At 41.0% G+C, this 18,546-nt stretch overlaps 1 protein-coding gene across 7 annotated transcripts in view; it reads left to right on the top strand.

Annotated features, from left to right (window-relative positions):
- LOC134895591 (proprotein convertase subtilisin/kexin type 5-like) overlaps nucleotides 1-18,546 on the top strand; it is a 568,642-nt gene that overhangs the window by 523,448 nt on the left and 26,648 nt on the right. For all 7 annotated transcript variants that reach the window (XM_063913851.1, XM_063913850.1, XM_063913849.1 and 4 more), the window contains 4 exons: nucleotides 2,330-2,473; nucleotides 2,812-2,914; nucleotides 4,064-4,257; nucleotides 16,829-16,913. In XM_063913851.1, the coding sequence (XP_063769921.1) occupies nucleotides 2,330-2,473; nucleotides 2,812-2,914; nucleotides 4,064-4,257; nucleotides 16,829-16,913 (526 nt within the window). The remainder of the gene's footprint in view (nucleotides 1-2,329; nucleotides 2,474-2,811; nucleotides 2,915-4,063; nucleotides 4,258-16,828; nucleotides 16,914-18,546) is intronic.

Raw genomic sequence — 18,546 nt, 5'->3', positions numbered from 1 at the left:
ATAAGGAAGATAAAACTGAGGTCTGATAATGGAAAAAATATATATATATTTCTTTTCATATGATGATGGTTTCTACTAGTGGAAATTGTTTTTGAATACATATTCAATCATGTTGTACCATTTTTTGGCTGAGATAACTTATTTTACACTGCTGGCTTGTTGTCAATTATGTAAATAATAATTAGTGGGATAACTACAAATGCACAGTTTTCCTAGACTGTAGTTTCATTAACCAATTTTTCGTAATTCAAGTGGTGATTTAATATATCATCATACTTCAAGTGAGCAAAAAACAACAAGAAACATTTTATGCACGCAGTGAACTTTGGCCATTCATTGCAATGGAGCTGTTACTTGTATCTCCCTTGATATTAATGGTCCATTTAAATAATTGGGAACCTCTCCACTAATACATAAATTCATAAATGAAACATCATTCAGCATTTCCCCTCCCCTTAATCCTTAACCAGCATCAGTAATTGTCAGTAGATGCTGGTTTTCAAAATAACTGAGAGATCTTAAATAGTCCCCTTCTCATAGTGAAAACCATTCTTCCCTGCCATTGTAAGTGCTGGTGTAATAAAGAAGATTTGGATCCTGGCAGTGGAAACTTTGGCAATCTATTAGTCCAAGGCTATTATGCTAAAATAGTAAGTTAAAAAAATAAATACATTCACATAAATTAGTAAAGCTTAATAAAAAAGCAAAGCTCCCAAAACTCTTGTTTACCACTGTATTAAATATATATATAATATATATATATATGAAAGCACTCGCTCACTCACTGACTGACTGACTGACTCATCACTAATTCTCTTACTTCCTGATACAGGATGTTAGTAAGCTGAAATGTAACATACTGTAGGTATTCTTCAGATGGGAAAAAGGAAAACTACATAATTGGAATGTTAATAAACCTCCCTTAAGGGGATGAAAAGGGTTTTGACATAATGACGTCATCACTGATGCATGGCTTGTGATGCATGAATAATAATACCCACACGGACAATCAGATAAAAAAATTGAATTGCACCTCCAGTGTGTAGAATTTCATTAACTACAGAAAATGGTCCTGTCAGTTTTTACCGTCTCTCTCACTGACTGACTGACTCATCACTAATTTTTTTACTTCCCGATATGTTAGAAATCTGTCATTTAACATACAGTAGGTATTCTTCAGGTGGGAAATAGGGAAACTACGTAATTAGAATTTTAATAAACCGCTCCTATGGGGATGAACAGGGGGTTGACATAATGAAGTCATTATCAATGCATGGGTTGCATTGCATGAACGATAATGCCCAAATGGATAATCGGATCAAAATTTGGATTGACCCTCCAGTTTGTAGAATTGAATAAACTACAAAAATGGTCTTGTCACTTTTTACCATACCTGCTACGGGTGCTCCTCGGGTAACGCCAAGAACCAAGGATTAATATTAACTTGCATTAAGACGTCTCAAGTTTAAATCTCTACAGAGTTACCAAATTTCTAACACTCATTTATATTTACAACTGTGAAAATCAGAAACTCAAGTGCGAAGAACGTGTAGAACAGCTAGTATAAAATAAAATCTTATTTTCTTCTTTTATGATCCAACTTGATCCAATAGGAAAATATTTTCTTCTGTCGAGGTGCCATAGTCTAATTTTTGGAGAGAAAACAAATCAAAATTTTGATGCTACAGCACATGTTCCTGCCAATGACAATGTCTTTTCCACACCACTGATTAGTTAAATCTTCATTGTTTTGGGGGAAAAACAACAACAAAATTGTGGCGCTCACTTCAAACCAATGATCATTTAATTTCAGTAGGATTTACTTTCTACAAGTAGCACATTACCTTATTGAAATTAATAAGAAATTCACACTATTGATAAAATGTTGTTATTTATAAAGTAAATGCATTAATAAATCAACCAAAATGTATCAGAATCATCATCAGGTTACAGTTTGGACAAAGCATTAATGATTTGTTCTGCTCATTTCTGAGATTCTGATTCCAATTTTTAATAGAGAAAACAAAGTCTACACAGACATAAACTCTTCTGTTCCATAGATTGCTGTTGACAGGCAAAGTATCTACCCTGGCTTGGTTTCTTAGATAGACTATCTGGAATATGTCAGCATTCACTGAGCAAATTAGACTTTATTGTAAACAGAACTGTGCATTTCATTCTTTGCTAATACAGTCTTTTTAATGATGTTTTATGCACTGCTCCAGCCAGTAGGTATAATTTCTGAATCATAGTTTTGTATATTCTACCAACATTCAAAATACTGCAGTAAGACATATGATTTTCTTTGTTTGCTTGTGTTTTTCCTAAGGAAAATTAAAGGAGTGGTCTTTAGTATTGTATGGCACGTCTATTCAGCCATACTCCCCAAGGAATGATGTTCCTAAAGTAGAAAGGGTTCGTTCTAGCCCTGTGGAGGAGCCATCAGAAGAATACAATATTGATGACTACTCAGGTGAGATTGGTAATTATTAATATGGAAGCAGTATATAACCATCTATTTATAAAAACAATGTCAGTTTTAGATTAAAGTGGTACATACGCTGTAAAAGAAGATTAATCCTGAGCAAATAAGGATGGAGGAATTGTTTTATAACCCATGATACCTCTAAAGATACATGTTTATATTTCTATGATGCTAATCAGCACAGTGAAAGAAAATGTATATTAGTGTTTTTTTTTATTTGTAAACATTATTGAACATCATTGCTTAATGCAGAATAGAATATGCCAATGTTTTGCATAACATAAGAAATTATACTGTACATTATCTATTTTCCATTGCCCCTGTAGGTCCGTGTAATGCAGAATGCAGTGATATAGGCTGTGACGGACCTGGACCCCATCACTGCAATGACTGTCTACATTTTTATTATAAAGCTAAAAACAACACACGGTAAAAATGTTACTTCTCCTTTACTATGTAACATAGAGAACTGTCACTTCTCCCTTACTATGGAATCTATTTACTAAGCCTTGGATGGAGATAACGTGGACAGAGATAAAGTACCAGCCAATCAGCTCCTACCGGCGTTGTCACAGGCTGTGTTTGAAAAATGGCAGTTAGGAGCCGATTGGTTGGGACTTTATCTCCTGGTTGGGACTTTATCTCCATCCAAGGCTTAGTAAATTGACCCCTATTTTACATAGAGAACTGTCACTTCTTCCTTACTATGTAACATAGAATACTATTTAACAAAGGAACCTTTCTAATTGTAATCTCTAAATTATGAATTTCTGATTAAAAATGAGCATTAAGAGCAATACAACTTTCAATATTTTCATGGATTTCTATGTCAGTACATTGAAGTCATATGAAGGTTCACTTTAATGCTTATACAGCTAATTTATAATTCGTCTCCGGCCTTAAGAAGATGTGGCCCTTCAATATATTTAATTTTAAGGTAAAAGAAATAAATATAAAATATATGTATACAGGCTCTGTGCTACAAAAATATTATAAACATGTAAAATACGTCAGTGTACAATCAAAATTGTATGTCCTTCACCACTAGTTAATGTGGCAATAACGTTTCCCTTTCCCCAGTTACTCTGATAATCCAACGAGTGTGCTTATTGGTATGAGAGGTATGCAGATATAGTGTACCATCACTCTCTATTCCAGCTCACACTCCAATTTCCCATCACCTACAGTAAGTCACCAATGAATTTCACCAGATGAAATATCACATAGTGACATGTTGTAAGGTGTGAATAAAAAAGAGAAACAGAATCACATTATTAACAACTGCAGTAACAAATACTGCAAACTTTATTAGTATATACGGATGACCTTACAGTAAAGAGGTGCTTATATATGTTCATAAAACTATATATTTCATTCTGTTTTAGTTTATCTAAAAGCTAGTTATTTAGCTAATAGAGAAGTGCTTCCATGCACTTATTAAAAATATCATTACATTTTTTACTCTCATTTCTCAAGTTCAAATCTGGAGATCAGTAGAATTCAGTTGTCAAGTGTAAATCCCATTTAATAATTATGTTGTACAAAGGTGTCTTGTAACCAGGTTCTGCTTGCTCACAGGATTTGTGTGTCAGAATGTCCCCCAGGATACTACTTTGCAGACAAGAAGAGATGTAAAAAATGTTACTCAACATGTGAAATGTGTGTAGGAAGTCGCAGTGACCAATGCACGGCTTGTAAACCTGGGTACTACTTAAATGAAGAGACCAACAGCTGTATCGCAAATTGCCCAGATGGCTTCTACTTGAATGAGAGTAAGTTGTTAGCCTTCACCTTTTGTCATACCTTGTCTAGGTGTGAGTAGACATTTTCTTACTGACTGTCATCCTGGATTTCATGCAAGATACTGAATTTGTTCCTGAAAGCCATGGGGTCTTTTTATATGCTGTTTTAGTCATTATTCTTTGTTACTCTTGCCCATGGTTCCTATGAAATCCTATACAACTTAGAGGCTTGTGTCATGACGGGCATTATTGCAGAATAAATAAGGGCCAAGGTATGGCTGTAAATGACAAAACATCCTTTTTTCAGAAGTACACAGTAGACCCACTTACAAATTTGAAAGAGCTATTTTGTGCCTCACAGTGAAATTAGAGATACAGTAACTTTCACCTATGCAACTTCCCGAGTGATATTGCACAGGGATTTATGAGGCAAAGCATTGACTTCTATAGAGTTGCATAGAATTTCTCTTGGTGATGAGTACAGGGTATACAATTCAACTCTCCCTTGAATTATTGGTACTATACTTATCTTAGGGATTTTTGCCTTCAGTTCCTCTAATTTCTTTGCTCTGACAGGCAAGCCTGGAAGAGTCCATGTGGCACCAATGGCAATGCCATAGGTACAACCGTGGATGAACATATTGAGAGGGTTCTGTCTGCATAGTGACATACACGCCTGGTGAAAGAAAATGGAACTAAATCACAACTGTATAGTCACATGTAATATTTCTTATTGGAAGGAAAAGAAGGCTGAAAGGCTTTCCTATTGCAATGCAAAAAACTTTTTTTTAACAATGCCTTGGAGGTGGTAATACCAGCTAATTTAGCCTCAGGGCCTGACCTATCTGTTTGCCCTATAAAGCTCTAAGAAACTAGAGACATTTTCTAGATCATTTGAATGAGGAGCAGGGGCGGATTGTGATCGAAAACCAGCCCGGGAAATTCATGGAAGCAGCCCTAATAGGGGTGGGGGACTGTTGAGGGTGTGGGGTCTGTCAAGTGGGAGGGATTATTGCTCCGAAGGCCAGCATATATAAATGTATGTAAAGTGCGCACCATAGGCGCGTTGCAAAATATTATGGGCGTGGCTTAGTGGGGAAGGGACGTGGCCACATAATAGTGCCAATTCACATTACACCACACAGTAGTGCCGCTTTTACACAGTGCACCAGGTAGAACCTCCTATACACACTGTGCCAGGTAGAGCACGTTATATATATTCCGCCAGATAGAGCACATTCTACACTTTGCGCCAGGTAGAGCACGGTATACACTTTACGCCAGGCAGAGCACATTATACACATTGCACCAGGTAAAGCACATTATACACATTGCAGTGGGTAAAGCACATTATACACATTGCACCAGGTAAAGCACATTATAGACTTTGCGCCAGGAAGAGCACATTATACACTTTGCGCCAGGCAGAGCACATTATACACATTGCACCAGGTAAAGCACATTATACACTTTGCGCCAGGCAGAGCACGTTATACACAGTGCACCAGGTAAAGCACATTGTACACACTGCACCAGGTAAAGCACGTTATACACATTGCAGTGGGCAAAGCACATTATACACATTGCACCAGGTAGAACACATTATACACATTGCACCAGGTAGAGCACGTTATACACATTGCACCAGGTTGAGCACGTTATACACATTGCACCAGGTAGAGCACGTTAGACACTTATACATATATATATATATATATATATATATATATATATAACTGCAGCAGAGCAGTGTAAGTCCGGTGAGTGCTGCCACTAACAAATAGCCTATAATATATATATATATATATATATATATATATACCTCCAAATACTCCCCTGGCAGAGGATTTTCTGACGACGGGACTTTGGGTCCCGAAACGTTGAATTAAATTTCAGTCACTTGAAAATCCTGCAGTGCCGTGTCTTGCTCTCTCTGCCAGGGGAGTATTTGGAGGACTATTCATTTATACAAGGGCACGCAGGTACTTGTTACCATCAGCATGCAGAGTGCCGATCCAGCAGCATCCCTATATATATATACCAAAACACATATATATATATACACACATATATACAGTATATATACATATATACACACACACATACATATATGGTCGAAAAGAGAAACGGGGGCGCTCAGATATCACGGTGCACTACCACTAATAAATAGTGAAGATATGAAATCAAGTGTATAAAATAAGTGACACTTCCTCTAATATAAGAGTGGCTGCAACCTTAAGCAATAAATATGTGCTTGGAAAACACATAAATAAATTTTTTAGAAAGTGAAGAAAAGGGCGCCTACTAGTGTCTAATAAAATTATAGAACTGATGTGATTGAGAACAGGAGACTACTTATCTGTCATAAATAGACTTTTGCTTCAGTCATAGGACCAGTACAGGTACATGAAAAAAGAAGAACAAAATAACATAGCGCGTACTGTTTTCACGCAATCACAATCTATAGATCATATAAACAAATTGTGTGTTAAAAAACTTTCTGGGTAAAGGTAAATCCCATAAATTTAAAATCCACAGCCAGGGACTTTGTATCGAAAGTTTTTCACCATAAAACACACATAAAACAAAGGTAGAAGTACAAAATATATAGTTTTCAATCTATAGATAAAATGGACCAATTATGTGTTTAAAAACTTTCTGGGTATATGCAAGTCCCAAAAATTTAAAATCCACAGCCAGGGATTTTTTTAAAAGTTTTTTCACAAAATTTAATAAAACACATAAAACATGAAAGGTAGAAGTAATGCGAGCGTACAAGATAAAATTGAATAACAAGCTTATCTGTCCATATTAGGACTGGGATACATCAGATCTTTCGTTGATGATGAAGTCTAATTAAGGACGAAACGCGTTGGGACTGATGCACCTGAACTTCCCTTATGGGCAGATAAGCTGTTTTAATATTTAACTTTTGTACGTTTGAAATTTTACTATTTATCTTGGATGCTTACGAAAGATCTGATGTATCCCAGTCCTAATATGGACAGATAAGCTTGTTATTCAATTTTATCTTGTACGCTCGCATTACTTCTACCTTTCATGTTTTATGTGTTTTATTAAATTTTGTGAAAAAACTTTTAAAAAAATCCCTGGCTGTGGATTTTAAATTTTTGGGACTTGCATATACCCAGAAAGTTTTTAAACACATAATTGGTCCATTTTATCTATAGATTGAAAACTATATATTTTGTACTTCTACCTTTGTTTTATGTGTGTTTTATGGTGAAAAACTTTCGATACAAAGTCCCTGGCTGTGGATTTTAAATTTATGGGATTTACCTTTACCCAGAAAGTTTTTTAACACACAATTTGTTTATATGATCTATAGATTGTGATTGCGTGAAAACAGTACGCGCTATGTTATTTTGTTCTTCTTTTTTCATGTACCTGTACTGGTCCTATGACTGAAGCAAAAGTCTATTTATGACAGATAAGTAGTCTCCTGTTCTCAATCACATCAGTTCTATAATTTTATTAGACACTAGTAGGCGCCCTTTTCTTCACTTTCTAAAAAACACATACATATATATATATATATATATATATATATATATAGCACATCCTGAAGTAGATAGGTAGATAGGACACAGCCAGGCTGCTGTGGTTTTCACTTGCCTGGCTGCTACAGCTGTCTGGAGGGAAACTGCCTGGGGCCGGAGGAAGCCTCAGGGCTGGAGGCACGGCAGACTCTGGGCTGGGGACTCGAGGCTGACTCTGGGCTGGATGCAGACCTGGAGGTGGAGCCGTCAGTGCTGACTAATGGCCCGGCCCTACAAAGGCTTTTGGGGGAGCTGCTGTGGCTGCACAAGCGCAGCAGCTCCTCCGGCGGCCATCTTTAAATTACTTTTAAGTTAATGCTGCCGTGAGCCAGCATGGGGACGACGGCGGCCACTGAGGGACGTCCGGACCAGCCAAACGAAATCTGGTCTGGCGTCCCAATCTGCCGCTGATGAGGAGTAAGTAAGTACAAATGTGCTAATTTTGGCATTGTGCAAAGGATGCAACTATATTGCTCAGTACTAGCTGATTGCTCCAAAGTACACACATTTAATTGCAAAAATATGTCAATTAAATTAATGCCAATTTAAGTTTCTCAACTAAACATTTTGTTATAAAGTTCCATTAGAATATCCCATAACAAGTGTAGTAGGTAAATATCTACAGGCCTATACATTTTATGCTAACTCACCCCTGAGTAAATTACTTTTGTTACCACTAATATTTAATGTGGTGGCGAAGCACCAGCCTATATATATATATCTCACTCTTTCACAAGTACAATCACCAAATGGGTTCTTTTACTTTGAAATATGGTGCAATATTGGGTGCAAACATGTTCAATCATGACTATCCATGTAACAGAATGCAATTCATCAGAGGATCTTCCTTGTTGATTTACCTGCTCCCTACTTGCTTCAGCAAGACTGACATTGAAAAGTTGGTCATCAATCTGTTTTCGAATGTTGTTCTGCATTTAAAGCGTTGTAACTGTTGCACTGCGGATTACTGTGGTACTATTTTATATTACGTTGAGCTCAGTTTGGATTTTACTCTTGCGTGTTCTATGTGCTTGCAGATAGCAGTTATCTCTTCACTATTGTCTACAAAATCTTTTCACATTATAGAGACATGTGTTTGAAAAAAAAATGGGCAAAATGTGTTTAATAGCAAGCAGAGAAAAATAAAAAATGTACTGCACTGTTATCATAAGAATAGTAGTGGACTATTTCAAGCAGATGTTCTGAGTTGGGGTTAAAGAAGTGATCATTCAGCAAGATGATATACTGCAAAGGCTGCATGTGCAGTCATGCAAACTCCAAGAGCTATACACATTACCATTCTTTTCAAGAATAAAAAAGCTAGCCCTAAAACAACCTTGATGTCCCTCTATCTTCCCAAAATGCCACTTCATTCTCCTTCCTTGTCCCAATGATGATCAAAGCTCCTTGCTTATCCCGCAGAAACCACCAGCTTTGTATTATTATTTGTCCTCAGCTCACATCACCCTCATGGATGTAACAAGTACACTATGGGCCTGAGATACGCATAAAGCAAAAAAGAGCAAATAACTGAGCATCTTGGCAAAACCATGTTGTACTGCAGGTGGGGCAGATGTAACATATGCAGAGAGCATTAGATTTGGAAGGGCTGCGTCCAAACTCAAATCTACGGTAAATTGTAGTGTAAGAATAAAGCTGTCCATCATTTCTGGGTGACATGTAGAAGCAGCCAGTATTTACCATGCATGCAAAAAAATAATATATTGCAATGTGGTTTGGCCAGGTGTAGTTACTTGCACTGTTTTTACTTGCTGTTTTTTACTTTATTCCCACCTGAGAATCAAGCTCTTTATGTGGTTATCTGGTTTTAATTGAACGAGCAGTAAGTAAGGTCATATTTCAATACGGTCTATCCAGTTGCGTCACTAGAATGGTGTAGACCAGGTGACACTAGGTGTGGAGAGAGTATCTGGGGGGGGGGAGCACAGCATCTCAGGGAGTGATGAAAACGGGGAAGTGCCATGAGGCCACACCCCTTTCTGAGAGGTAACACCCCTTTATAATTTGCACGGCATGACACCAACATTAGTGACGCCACTGTGTCCATCTATTTCTATTGGAGGACTACTTGGGTTGTCCACATTATATATTCATCTATTTCAAGCTAAATATACTATTTATGATTATTATACAGAGTATCCCTTATCCAAAATGCTTGGGACCAGAGGTATTTTGGATATGGGATTTTTCCGTATTTTGGAATAATTGCATACCATAATGAGATATCATGGTGATGGGACCTAAATCTAAGCACAGAATGCATTTATGTTTCATATACACCTTATACACACAGCCTGAAGGTAATTTTAGCCAATATTTTTTATAACTTTGTGCATTAAACAAAGTGTGTCTACATTCACACAAATTCATTTATGTTTCCTATACACCTTATACACACAGCCTGAAGGACATTTAATACAATATTTTTAATAACTTTGTGTATTAAACAAAGTTTGTGTACATTGAGTCATCAAAAAACAAAGGTTTCACTATCTCACTCTCACTCAAAAAAGTCCGTATTTCGGAATATTCCGTATTTCAGAATATTTGGATATGGGATACTCAACCTGTACTTACATCAGAATCACATCAATATGGACACAATTTATAAGCTTGCCCTTTAGAGGATCTCTATATCTTTTATACAATGAATTTATTTATTAGCATTTAAGACCCATTTGTATCTGTATCTTTGTATGAGCATTTGGAATTATCTACTATCACCTCTTATTCAGCAGGATTTTAGCGTAGCACCCATATCTTTTGCTTGTGTTACATCAGACTTGTCACCAGTAGTACATGGAATTTTTGCAACTTATTTAAAAATTAGAACAACAGAATTTAGGGGGGAAATGTCACCGGCCAGTTAAAATATTAGCATATCGGGCTAGTTTTGCAGTGATCCCTCTCAGGTGAGTTGTGGGGGGAAGGGAAAGATTTTTATTTTAAAGGGTTGTGTCCATTTATACTCCATTATAAGTTATTCAATATGAGATGTATCAAACCTTCGAGAAGTAAAGTGGAGATGATGCTCATCAAAACCAATCAGCTTCTAGGTGTCATTTATTTAGCACAGTCTATGAAATAAAATGTGTATACTAATTGGTACTAATTGGTAATATTGGTTATTTCTCTAACGTCCTAAGTGGATGCTGGGGACTCCGATAGGACCATGGGGAATAGCGGCTCCGCAGGAGACTGGGCACAAAAGTAAAAGCTTTAGGACTACCTGGTGTGCACTGGCTCCTCCCCCTATGACCCTCCTCCAAGCCTCAGTTAGATTTTTGTGCCCGGCCGAGAAGGGTGCATTCTAGGACTCTCCTGAGTTTCTAAGAAAAAGTTTAGTTTTAGGTTTTTTATTTTCAGTGAATCCTGCTGGCAACAGGTTCACTGCACCGAGGGACTAAGGGGAGAAGAAGCGAACTCACCTGCGTGCAGAGTGGATTGGGCTTCTTAGGCTACTGGACATTAGCTCCAGAGGGACGATCACAGGCCCAGCCATGGATGGGTCCCAGAGCCAGAAGACTGAAGAGGTCCGGAAAATCGGCGGCAGAAGACGTCCTGTCTTCAATAAGGTAGCGCACAGCACCGCAGCTGTGCGCCATTGCTCTCAGCACACTTCACACTCCGGTCACTGAGGGTGCAGGGCGCTGGGGGGGGCGCCCTGAGACGCAATAAAAACACCTTAGATGGCAAAAAATACATCACATATAGCTCCTGGGCTATATGGATGCATTTAACCCCTGCCAATTTTTCCTTAAAAAAGCGGGAGAAAGGCCGCCGAGAAGGGGGCGGAGACTATCTCCTCAGCACACTGGCGCCATTTTCCCTCACAGCTCCGTTGGAGGGAAGCTTCCTGACTCTCCCCTGCAGTCCTGCACTACAGAAACAGGGTAAAACAAGAGAGGGGGGGCACTAAATTGGCAGATAAATCTATACAGCAGCTATATAAGGGAAAAACACTTATATAAGGTTATCCCTTTATATATATAGCGCTCTGGTGTGTGCTGGCAAACTCTCCCTCTGTCTCCCCAAAGGGCTAGTGGGGTCCTGTCCTCTATCAGAGCATTCCCTGTGTGTGTGCTGTGTGTCGGTACGTTGTGTCGACATGTATGAGGAGGAAAATGGTATGGAGGCGGAGCAATTGCCTGTAATAGTGATGTCACCCCCTAGGGAGTCGACACCTGACTGGATGGTCTTATGGAAGGAATTACGTGATAGTGTCAGCACTTTACAAAAGACTGTTGACGACATGAGACAGCCGGCAAATCAGTTATTACCTGTACAGGCGTCTCAAACACCGTCAGGGGCTCTAAAGCGCCCGTTACCTCAGATGGTCGACACAGACCCAGACACGGACACTGACTCCAGTGTCGACGGTGAGGAAACAAACGTATTTTCCAGTAGGGCCACACGTTACATGATCACGGCAATGAAGGAGGTTTTGAACATTTCTGATACTACGAGTACCACAAAAAAGGGTATTATGTAGGGTGTGAAAAAACTACCTGTAGTTTTTCCTGAATCAGATGAATTAAATGAGGTGTGTGATGAAGCGTGGGTTTCCCCCGATAAAAAACTGCTAATTTCTAAAAAATTATTGGCATTATACCCTTTCCCGCCAGAGGTTAGGGCGCGTTGGGAAACACCCCCTAGGGTAGATAAGGCGCTCACACGCTTATCAAAACAAGTGGCGTTACCGTCTCCTGATACGGCCGCCCTCAAGGAACCAGCTGATAGGAAGCTGGAAAATATCCTAAAAAGTATATACACACATACTGGTATTATACTGCGACCAGCAATCGCCTCAGCCTGGATGTGCAGTGCTGGGGTGGCTTGGTCGGATTCCCTGACTGAAAATATTGATACCCTGGACAGGGACAATATATTATTGACTATAGAGCATTTAAAGGATGCATTTCTATATATGCGAGATGCACAGAGGGATATTTGCACTCTGGCATCAAGAGTAAGTGCGCTGTCCATTTCTGCCAGAAGAGGGTTATGGACGCGACAGTGGTCAGGTGATGCGGATTCCAAACGGCATATGGAAGTATTGCCGTATAAAGGGGAGGAGTTATTTGGGGTCGGTCTATCGGACCTGGTGGCCACGGCAACGGCTGGGAAATCCACCTTTTTACCCCAGGTCGCCTCTCAGCAGAAAAAGACACCGTCTTTTCAGGCTCAGTCCTTTCGTCCCCATAAGGGCAAGCGGGCAAAAGGCCACTCATATCTGCCCCGGGGCAGAGGAAGGGGAAAAAGACTGCAGCAGGCAGCCTCTTCCCAGGAACAGAAGCCCTCCCCCGCTTCTGCCAAGTCCTCAGCATGACGCTGGGGCCTTACAAGCGGACTCAGGCACGGTGGGGGCCCGTCTCAAGAATTTCAGCGCGCAGTGGGCTCACTCGCAAGTGGACCCCTGGATCCTGCAGGTAGTATCTCAGGGGTACAAATTGGAATTCGAGACGTCTCCCCCTCGCCGGTTCCTGAAGTCTGCCTTACCAACGTCTCCCTCCGACAGGGAGGCGGTATTGGAAGCCATTCACAAGCTGTATTCCCAGCAGGTGATACTCAAGGTACCCCTCCTACAACAGGGAAAGGGGTATTATTCCACGCTGTTTGTGGTGCCGAAGCCGGACGGCTCGGTGAGACCTATTTTAAATCTGAAATCCTTGAACACTTACATACAAAGGTTCAAATTCAAGATGGAGTCACTCAGAGCAGTGATAGCGAACCTGGAAGAAGGGGACTATATGGTGTCTCTGGACATCAAGGATGCTTACCTCCATGTCCCAATTTGCCCTTCTCACCAAGGGTACCTCAGGTTTGTGGTACAGAACTGTCACTATCAGTTTCAGACGCTGCCGTTTGGATTGTCAACGGCACCCCGGGTCTTTACCAAGGTAATGGCCGAAATGATGATTCTTCTTCGAAGAAAAGGCGTCTTAATTATCCCTTACTTGGACGATCTCCTGATAAGGGCAAGGTCCAGAGAACAGTTAGAGGTCGGAGTAGCACTATCTCAAGTAGTACTACAACAGCACGGGTGGATTCTAAATATTCCAAAATCGCAGCTGATTCCGACGACACCTCTGCTGTTCCTAGGGATGATTCTGGACACAGTCCAGAAAAAGGTGTTTCTCCCGGAGGAGAAAGCCAGGGAGTTATCCGACCTAGTCAGGAACCTCCTAAAACCAGGCCAAGTGTCAGTGCATCAATGCACAAGGGTCCTGGGAAAAATGGTGGCTTCTTACGAAGCGATTCCATTCGGCAGATTCCACGCAAGAACTTTTCAGTGGGATCTGCTGGACAAATGGTCCGGATCGCATCTTCAAATGCATCAGCGGATAACCCTGTCTCCAAGGACAAGGGTGTCTCTCCTGTGGTGGTTGCAGAGTGCTCATCTTCTAGAGGGCCGCAGATTCGGCATTCAGGACTGGGTCCTGGTGACCACGGATGCCAGCCTGAGAGGCTGGGGAGCAGTCACACAGGGAAAAAATTTCCAGGGCTTGTGGTCAAGCATGGAAACGTCACTTCACATAAATATCCTGGAACTAAGGGCCATTTACAATGCCCTAAGTCAGGCAAGGCCTCTGCTTCAGGGTCAGCCGGTGTTGATCCAGTCGGACAACATCACGGCAGTCGCCCACGTAAACAAACAGGGCGGCACAAGAAGCAGGAGGGCAATGACGGAAGTTGCAAGGATTCTTCGCTGGGCGGAAAATCATGTGATAGCACTGTCAGCAGTGTTCATTCCGGGAGTGGACAACTGGGAAGCAGACTTCCTCAGCAGACACGACCTCCACCCGGGGGAGTGGGGACTTCACCCAGAAGTCTTCCACATGATTGTGAACCGTTGGGAAAAACCAAAGGTGGACATGATGGCGTCCCGCCTCAACAAAAAACTGGACAGATATTGCGCCAGGTCAAGGGACCCTCAGGCAATAGCTGTGGAGGCTCTGGTAACACCGTGGGTGTACCAGTCAGTGTATGTGTTCCCCCCTCTGCCTCTCATACCCAAGGTACTGAGAATCATAAGAAGGAGAGGAGTAAGAAAGAGATGCTCACGGAGGACCCGTGGCCTCTACCTCTAAGAAAGGACCTGCTCCAGCAGGGACCCTGTCTGTTCCAAGACTTACTGCGGCTGCGTTTGACGGCATGGCGGTTGAACGCCGGATCCTGAAGGAAAAAGGCATTCCGGATGAAGTCATCCCTACCCTGATCAAAGCTAGGAAGGATGTAACTGTGCAACATTATCACCGTATTTGGCGTAAATATGTTGCGTGGTGTGAGGCCAGGAAGGCCCCTACAGAGGAATTTCAACTGGGTCGTTTCCTGCATTTCCTGCAAACAGGACTTTCTATGGGCCTAAAATTAGGATCCATTAAGGTTCAAATTTCGGCCCTGTCGATATTCTTCCAGAAAGAACTAGCTTCAGTTCCTGAAGTTCAGACGTTTGTCAAGGGGGTACTGCATATACAGCCTCCTTTTGTGCCTCCAGTGGCACCTTGGGATCTCAATGTAGTTTTGGGGTTCCTAAAATCACATTGGTTTGAACCACTCACCACTGTGGACTTAAAATATCTCACATGGAAAGTGGTAATGCTGTTAGCCCTGGCTTCAGCCAGGCGTGTCTCAGAATTGGCGGCTTTATCCCATAAAAGCCCTTACCTAATTTTTCATACGGACAGGGCAGAATTGAGGACTCGTCCTCAATTTCTCCCTAAGGTGGTTTCAGCGTTTCACTTAAACCAGCCTATTGTGGTACCTGCGGCTACTATGGACTTGGAGGATTCCAAGTTACTGGACGTAGTCAGGGCCCTGAAAATATATGTTTCCAGGACGGCTGGAGTCAGAAAATCTGACTCGCTGTTTATCCTGTATGCACCCAACAAGCTGGGTGCTCCTGCTTCTAAGCAGACTATTGCTCGTTGGATTTGTAGTACAATTCAGCTTGCACATTCTGTGGCAGGCTTGCCACAGCCAAAATCTGTAAAAGCCCATTCCACAAGGAAGGTGGGCTCATCTTGGGCGGCTGCCCGAGGGGTCTCGGCTTTACAACTTTGCCGAGCAGCTACTTGGTCAGGGGCAAACACGTTTGCTAAATTCTACAAATTTGATACCCTGGCTGAGGAGGACCTGGAGTTCTCTCATTCGGTGCTGCAGAGTCATCCGCACTCTCCCGCCCGTTTGGGAGCTTTGGTATAATCCCCATGGTCCTTTCGGAGTCCCCAGCATCCACTTAGGACGTTAGAGAAAATAAGAATTTACTTACCGATAATTCTATTTCTCATAGTCCGTAGTGGATGCTGGGCGCCCATCCCAAGTGCGGATTGTCTGCAATACTTGTACATAGTTATTGTTACAAAAATCGGGTTATTATTGTTGTGAGCCATCTTTCAGAGGCTCCTCTGTTATCATGCTGTTAACTGGGTTCAGATCACAAGTTGTACGGTGTGATTGGTGTGGCTGGTATGAGTCTTACCCGGGATTCAAAATCCTTCCTTATTGTGTACGCTCGTCCGGGCACAGTATCCTAACTGAGGCTTGGAGGAGGGTCATAGGGGGAGGAGCCAGTGCACACCAGGTAGTCCTAAAGCTTTTACTTTTGTGCCCAGTCTCCTGCGGAGCCGCTATTCCCCATGGTCCTTTCGGAGTCCCCAGCATCCACTACGGACTATGAGAAATAGAATTATCGGTAAGTAAATTCTTATTTTTGTACAGACTTATTTAATGTATCTGCAGCCAACTGCAGGGGCACTTGGGAATAATTAGTCTGGAACTGTTGGTTAAGAATCATTGTTTTCTAGGTAACTGCTTGTCACCTGACATTTCTGTTGATGATGTTAGTATTATTTTCATGTTATAGGTTACAAATGTTTTATTCAGAAATATATAGAAAAGGCTACACAATGTTATAGATAATTTACTAGCACTTTTTGACCTGTCCACATTGATAGATAAAATGGGCATTTAAATAAATAAAAAAACAGTATTCAGAGTTGAACAAATTTTCATTGCAGATAAGAACCTTTGTCGAAAATGTCACGAGAACTGCAAGACGTGCTCTTCTGCTGACAACTGTACAGAATGCAGACATGGCCTGAGGTATGAAATCAATGAATTACAGTAGCTAGCCATTCAGCCACACATCAAAGGCACGTTAACAGAGAATAGTGTTTGAGGTCCTAGGTGGGTTTGATTCTTCTTTGTAAAACTTTGCAGTGAATGAAAGAGCCCAGTCAGGCAGGAGGTGAGACATTTACACTATATAAGTAACATAAATGCTTAAAGAGGCTCTGGGTACTGATTAAATAATAATGTGATGTGCTGCTTGTTCCCCAACCTCAGTTGGCTCATAAGATCTTCTGGCTCATGCTGCTACATTAAATGGCTTATAGATTCTGTCAATAAAACATTAACTTCTAATAAATCTTTAAATATTAGGCTTTGCCATTTTATTCATTATTCTTCAAGTTAGCAGATACCAAGTGTGAAAGGAATACAGATTTTTCCTGAATGCCATGTTTTATACACTTCACTTTTTTCCTGAATGCCATGTTTTCTATACTTCACTAGTTCCACGTAACAACAGGATTTTGTGGTGCTTGTTTGTGAAGAATGCTCCTTTGTTTTCCTAATTGACGTTTGCATTACATCCTGGCAATGATTGGCAAATCATTGCAAATAACTCACAAAGGGGCATATATACTAAGTCTTGGAGAGTGATAAATTGGAGAGTGATAAATTGGAGAGTGATAAAGTGGAGAGAGATAAATTGGAGAGAGATAAAATACCAGCCAATCAGTTCCTGTCATGTTACAGACTGTTTTAGAAAAATGAAAGGAGCTGAGGTTGGTAGTTTACCTCTCTCCGCTTTATCACTATCCAAAGCTTAGTATATCTGCCCCATAGACTTATATCTAAAGGGAAGCAGAAGCCTGTATTTAATTATATTTTACCACAAGGATACCTGCAGCAAAGATTATTTAATGAAAACATAAAGGGGGTCATTCCGAGTTGTTCGCTCGTTATTTTTTTCTCGCAACGGAGCGATTAGTCGCTAATGCGCATGCGCAATGTCCGCAGTGCGACTGCACCAAGTAAATTTGCTATGCAGTTAGGTATTTTACTCACGGCATTACGAGGGTTTTTCTTCGTTCTGGTGTCGGAGTGTGATTGACAGGAAGTGGGTGTTTCTGGGCGGAAACTGGCCGTTTTATGGGAGTGTTGGAGAAAACGCTACCGTTTCTGGGAAAAACGCAGGAGTGGCTGGAGAAACGGAGGAGTGTCTGGGCGAACGCTGGGTGTGTTTGTGACGTCAAACCAGGAACGACAAGCACTGAACTGATCGCACTGGCAGAGTAAGTCTCGAGCTACTCAGAAACTGCACAGAGAAGTCTTTTCGCAATATTGCGAATCTTTCGTTCGCAATTTTGATGAGCTAAGATTCACTCCCAGTAGGCGGCGGCTTAGCGTGTGCAAAGCTGCTAAAAGCAGCTTGCGAGCGAACAACTCGGAATGAGGGCCAAAGACGAGATTAACTTTATTGCAAACAAAGAGTTATCTAGTGCCTTTTGCTCAGTACACCATATGTGCAGTCAGCTAATGCAGGTAAAGAGGTAATTAAAAGTCTTGCCTGATAGAAATGGTAATAAAATCATCCTTCACTTGACAGCTCTGTAAATTGCGATGTAAATGCCTGAGTATAAATCTAAACGTATTTAATATCAGACACAGT

The sequence above is a fragment of the Pseudophryne corroboree genome, chromosome 1 (assembly GCF_028390025.1).
Source record: "Pseudophryne corroboree isolate aPseCor3 chromosome 1, aPseCor3.hap2, whole genome shotgun sequence".
Classification (NCBI taxonomy): Eukaryota; Metazoa; Chordata; class Amphibia; order Anura; family Myobatrachidae; genus Pseudophryne; species Pseudophryne corroboree.
This window is presented reverse-complemented; position numbering and strand designations above follow the sequence as displayed.